Source organism: Eurytemora carolleeae, unplaced genomic scaffold (genome assembly GCF_000591075.1).
Source record: "Eurytemora carolleeae unplaced genomic scaffold, Eaff_2.0 scaffold1406, whole genome shotgun sequence".
NCBI lineage: Eukaryota > Metazoa > Arthropoda > Copepoda > Calanoida > Temoridae > Eurytemora > Eurytemora carolleeae.
The window spans coordinates 76,584-83,280 of NW_019397307.1; the positions used below are offsets into that span (position 1 = coordinate 76,584).

At 34.3% G+C, this 6,697-nt stretch overlaps 1 protein-coding gene across 1 annotated transcript; it reads left to right on the forward strand.

The window, feature by feature from the left end:
• The first annotated feature begins 1,572 nt into the window (after positions 1–1,572).
• On the forward strand, positions 1,573–5,334 carry LOC111713424 (zinc transporter ZIP9-B-like). Its single transcript, XM_023488271.1, is given in 7 exon segments — positions 1,573–1,603; positions 3,113–3,254; positions 3,764–3,865; positions 3,868–3,877; positions 3,988–4,066; positions 4,556–4,618; positions 5,222–5,334. Coding segments are annotated over 7 exon segments (540 nt in total).
• The last annotated feature ends 1,363 nt before the right edge of the window (positions 5,335–6,697 follow it).

Sequence of the window (6,697 nt, forward strand, 5' to 3'; positions counted from 1 at the left end):
GATAGTTTGATTGTTGTGCTAAATAATATGAAACTAATCTTTTCGATCGATAGTCAGGTTTATAATCGGAAACTAAGGGACTTTTATCGTAATTTTAAGAGAAATCCGCCAAACTCACGCAGGTACCCTTCGAACCTTTATCTCAAATCGAATCAAATTCAATCATATAATTTCTGCATTAATAATTAGCAAAACATTTGTACAATAAATATATGTAAAAAAATAAAACACTAGCTGCTGCAGGAGAGCTTAGATTATAGTTTATAAAGTTATTTTCACAAAACCAAGAAGATTATAGAGATGACAGTTCATATTTCATATTTTTTATTCAACTACAAAGCATGAGATAATACAAATAACAAATCACAATTTACTATGTAGTTTGGACCCGCCTATCCAGAGTTGGTTGTTTTGATTGGTTGGCCCATTATAAGCGAATAAGAATTGTAAATAAAGAGATGGATGTACACTGTACAGTGTGCATTTTAAACAAAACTTAATGATGATAAATTATGAATAAGGTTGAGTTGGTTGAGAAACTGAAGTGGTAGAGTGATTTTTATAAAGAAAATCATTAAAAATTAAAACCTTCTTTTATAATTTCCTTATGGCTCCATTAAATAGCAACAAGTGGTTTGAACATACAAATATACTACTAAACAATTATCTAATTACACTCAAGATTGTCAAATTTGGCAATCGGAGACTTTTTTACGCGAAACTTCGAACTCACAATTTTACTTTGCATAGTTTTTAATACTTGATCAAGAGCAGTCCAAGCCAGTGGAAATGAGAATAAACAGAAATCTTTTTCAATAAATAATCACGGTTTTCTTTAAATTTTTTAATTTTATTTTTATAAGACACTATTGAACTTATAAATTCAAAATTGCATAAAGGAATTGAGATTTTTTGCCACAAACTCAAATTTTCTTATACCTATATCTTTACAACCTGATGGTGTTGACCTTTACTGCAAAGATATAAGGGTTAAAAAATCTAAGTTTGTGGCAAAAACTCAATTCTTTTGAGCTGTTATTGCTCAATTAGATCTGTGTGGATCAGTGTGGCATTGCACGCAAATCAGTCGGATGGATTTTATTTTTGGGAACAAAGGGAATACAGTTATTCTGCCAATTTCCTTCTTGGTATATTCTGCACAAATCCGCAACCACAAAAGAAAATTATCAATTTTTAATAAGAAAAACAAGGTCAGCTTTTATAACTTTTGCTCAGGGAAAGGTTGAAAGGGTACTGTTTTGCCTATTTTGTCCTTTCTGTGATCTCAAGGATAATCTATTGCTATCTTTGTATATTCAATATTCATTATCATTCAATCAGTTAATGTCTTCTGTCCCGGAGTTATACATAATAACACGGGTTGTACAGTATAAGAAACATATAAAACATAAAACTGTGAAATAAAGCTAAAATAATCACTTTTTATAAAGTTGAATATTTCTACTAAAAGTTATGAAAACGGTTATGAAAAGTAATTACTAACTCGGGAGAAATTGACAAACTTTTACGGAACTTCGTGGGGGGGGGGGGGGGAAATAACAGAAGGAGATTATGGCCAAACCTACAGTAAATATGCAGTTCGGTCAGTGGTGTGAATTCTGGCCATATATTCATAAGTAAAGAAGTAGCGAACATTAGCACTCTATAGTCCATATACCCTATAACCTCGTTTTCATAAAAAAGTAGACCGATATTAAGAGAATAGACTTATGTAAAACCAACCACAAGAAACAAAAATATACAAATTTGCAAACCTATGATGTCGTAGACCTTAGATATTTTGAACTTGAATTCGGTTACATAAATAATCTAATTTTTGAAATATCAAACGTTTACACATTTAGAATAGTGGATATCAGGATTAATGCATAATCCTTTGTTTTTGCTAATCTCGAGATTAAATATTTATAGCAACAAATTGGATTCTTAGAACGTCAGATTGGTTCGTTTTCTTGACTGGAAGGGCCTTCACTTAATTTCTCACGCATTTATTTATTAATACATTATTTAAAATTGGTTACAAAAGAATCTCAAACGTATTAATTAAATATTTTTCCTCATCGATTAATCTACAAAATGGCCGACAGAAAATTCTTTATTTTTTAGAAATTGTGTATTTCTCTCATGGGATAGAATTTATTTTCAAGGCTGTTATTGGTCAATACAATTTACGAACTATATTCCTGCACTCTCACTGGAGAAAATAATGTACGGATATCCAAAGAGAGAGAAAAAGAGTAAAATTAAAAGTTTCCACAGTGGATATTCGGATTAAGTTGTTGGGATTAAAGGTTATATTCTAAAGTTCCCAGCTCAGGTACTCTAAACCTTGTATTTCAGCTTGGATATGTACTGGGAGTAGGATTACTCTAAACCCTGTATTTCAGCTTGTATCTGTACTAGGCGTAGGAGTACTCAAAACCTTGTATTTCAGCTTGTATCTGTACTAGGAGTAGGATTACTCTAAATCCTGTATTTCAGCTTGTATCTGTACTCGGAGTAGGATTACTCTTTACCCTGTACTTCAGCTTGTATCTCAACTAGGAGTAGGATTATTCTATACCTTGTAACTCAGCTTGTATCTGTTCTAGAAGTAGGATTACTCTAAACCCGGTATTTTAGCTTGTATCTAACTAGGATTAGGATTACTCTAAATCCTGTATTTCAGCTTGTATCTGTACTAGGAGTAGGATTACTCTAAACCTTGTATTTCAGCTTGTATCTGTACTAGGCGTAGGATTACTTTAAACCCTGTATTTCAGCTTGTATTTGTACTCGGAGTAGGATTACTCTAAACCCTGTATTTCAGCTTGTATCTGTACTTGGAGTAGGATTACTCTAAACCCTGTATTTTAGCTTGTATCTGTACTGGGAGTAGGATTACTCTAAACCTTGTATTTCAGCTTGTATCTGTACTAGGAGTAGGATTACTCTAAACCCTGTATTTCAGCTTGTATCTGTATTCGGAGTAGGATTACACTAAACCTTGTATTTCAGCTTGTATCGGTACTAGGAGTAGGATTACTCTAAACCCTGTATTTCATTTTGTACCTGTACTAGGAGTAGGATTACTCTAAACCTTGTATTTCAGCTTGTATCAGTACTAGGAGTAGGATTACTCTAAACCTTGTATTTCAGCTTGTATCTGTACTCGGGGCAGGATTGTTGGTTGGAACTGCTCTAAGCGTGATTATACCGGAAGGAATGGTGGAAACTCTAAATATGGCCTACAGGTATGTGAAAAAAGTTATTCTTTTAGTAATGATGACTATCTTTATTGATGAAGATCAGTTGGTATTTTACCTACCTCCATAAAATACAGATTTAATATTTATCTATTAGAAACCAAAAATCACAAAAATTAAAGGTTATTAATATGAAAACGAATGGTGCCGCGATTGACTAGTCCAGGTGACAATCATTGCCCTGTTACTTAACATTGCGGTACTTGTGCCCTTTCCGTGCTTGGACGGTTATTTCTGATCAAGAGACTAGACCTAGAATTCGACAGAATGTTGGTTGGCTGGTTATTATTATTAATTACTATTTGGGGAACCCAGTTTTGCCTGGAAACTAAATTTTCAATTAAAAGGTTAATCTACGTTAAACCAAGCTAAGAACATTCCAGTGTTTTATCGAGTTCCCCCATAAAAATTTGAGGTAAATCGGTCAAGAGGTTTTTAAGTTATGATCGGACATCGAAACGAGAATACTTATATATATATGGCATATATACTTTCAATGAAAAGCATCACGGACATGGCGAGGATAAGGAGGATCACGATAACCCTGTTCCTCATCTTATCGGAGTCTCTTTAGTTCTTGGATTTATATTCATGCTTGTATAGTGGATCAGGTTAGGAGGAATTTGGAGTTTAAAAGGACTGTTCAGGAGTTTATATTTAAGTCCAGTGGTTTAAAAAGATTCAAATTGTTAAAAAAATTTATTACATAGTTTATTTTTAGATTGCTGTAAGTAAGTCCCGTGATATAGAATCTGGTGGTGCAGGGAGGAAAGGAAATGTTTCCTGGACCGCAACATTAGGTAAACAAAAATATTTTTAATTTCATTTCATTCAACCAATATTCTGATTATCATGTAAATCATAGTATAATTTAGATGGTTAAAATCATCAAACAAATGTTTTGAATATCATTTAGATTAGTTAACAGTTAAAAGAAATCAGGATGCAAGGTTCATGTGATTCTTTTTTTTATTACTTATTAGAACTATAGTAAAACATTTATTTTGACTAAAAATCATTAATATCATTTAAAAGGGTTCGAAAATATGCAAGAACGAAATTCTCGGGAAATTCCCATTTTAGTTAAATTTACTGGAGGACTTTGAACAGGGAAAAAGAAAAACCTGCTTGAATAGATTTTTTGTACAAAATTTGCGAAAGAGTTTTGTCCAGAGTCAAAACAGGGAAGGGGGGAGGGGGGAGGGTAATTCATTCCAGAAGAAATTCTGCGACAATATGTTTTTCAAAATGTAATCTTTGCAAAAAATTCCCAAAAACGTATATTTCAGGCCTAGTTGTTCATGCAGCAGCAGATGGTGTTGCTCTTGGAGCTGCTGCAACTACTAATCAGGGAGCCGGGAGTCAATTCAAATATTACTCATCTTACCCCTGTATTCTGGGGGGGGGTCCTTGTAGTCATACTTAGAATGCAACCCATTAATTTATGTTTTAAAACAACCTTATTTATGTTTAAATTTTAGATTCTACCTAATTTTATCCTATTTTCACCCAACCCCTTGATTCATGTTTTTAATCCATCTAATTCTATCCTATGTATTTTCACCAACCCGTTGATTCATGTTTTTAATCCCCATCCTAATTCTATCCTATACATTTTCACAAAACCCCTGGATTCATGTTTTCAGCCCATCACACTTTTATCCTATTTCCACCAATTCCCTTGAATTATGTTTTTATCCCATCCATCTTTTATCCTATTTCCACCAACCCCCTTGAATTATGTTTTTATCCCATCCATCTTTTATCCTATTTCCACCAACCCCCTTGAAGTATGTTTTAATCCCATCCATCTTTTATCCTATTTCCACCAAACCCCTTGAATTATGTTTTTATCCCCATCCTTCTTGTATACTATTTTCAACAAACCCCTTGATTCATGTTTTTATCCCATCCTTCTTTTATCATATTTTCATTGATGGCTCCTAATTACTAGACGGATGTAGAAATGGTCGTGTTCCTTGCAATAATGTTGCATAAAGCTCCCGCCAGCTTTGGTTTGGATACATACCTTCTCCACGAGGGATTAGAGAGGAGTAGGATCAGGTAGTTTATCACATACCCTTAGAGAGGAGTAGGATCAGGTAGTTTGTCACATACCCTTATGGAGGAGAAGGATCAGGTAGTTGGTCACATGCCAACTCAAGGAAAGATTAGAGAGGAGCAGGATCAGGTAGTTGGTTATATACCTTCTCCACTAGGGACTAGTGAGGAGTAGGATCAGGAAGTTAATCACATACCCACTCCACTAGGGATTAGTGAGGAGTAGGATCAGGAAGTTAATCACATACCCACTCCACTAGGGATTAGATGTTCTCTGCTGGAACATTCTTGTACGTTGCAACAGTTCATGTTCTGCCAGAGCTGAGGTATGAAATACAAATTGAGTTAAATAAATCTATTTAATGATTATTTGAAACTGAGGGTAATACATGAATGAAGGAATACCTTGCAGCTAAGGTTTAGCCGTCAACGGGACAATTAGCCGGCTAAACCTAGTAATCAGATATTTAAAGGGACTGTGAGTTTAATTTCAAGTTACCCTCCATGCATGGCAATGATGGCAATGTCCGATTTTTAATCTGATTATAAAATGTGGAAGATAACGTTGTTTTCTTACTCGGTTAATGGGACTGTAAACGAAAATGAAAAGGGGTATAGGCTGAAACCTAAGTATGAGCTGTTAAAACCTACTATTTTTATACAAAATTGTATATATATGAATTTTCGTATACATTTGACACAGTTTTATATAAACTCGAAACAGGAACACCAAATATAACTTTCATGGGTCGCGATCAAGAGCTAGAGTGATAAGCTTTCAGCCTATACCCCCCTTCATTTTTCCTTTACAGTCCCTTTAAGTGTTTAATTCAGATCATCTCTCCAAAGTTTCTTGTAAGCAAGAAATACACCATTTTGTAGACAAATAAAAATAAGCAGTTTCAAAAATAGAAACGTAATATATATCTATTTCATAATTTACCAGACAAAGATTGTAAGGATTCCGTTGTAAATCGTACATTGCCGTCCTTGCATGGAGGGTCACTTGAAATTACACTTACAGTTCCTTTAAGACACAAGCTTGTCCTCATAAAAAACCAAAAAGAGTGGCCAACCGACCTGAAATATATTTTATATTTAGGTAACAAATATTGGGCACTCGCATGGCTGTATGTATAAAATGCCTTTTTTTTGACGACGAAATGTGCACCCTTCAGAAGGTGGGTGGTGAGGAAAGTAAAGGTCGGAGAGTGTTATGAATGCCAGAAACAAGCTTTAAACGTGTGATTTAATGGGAATCGATACCCATATTCTATACCATGCGCCTAGAATTAACACAGAGTGGGGATGGGGTCTCTTTAAAAACCAGACAGTAGTTGGGGTAGTAAGGGTATTTGCCATCAGATTCA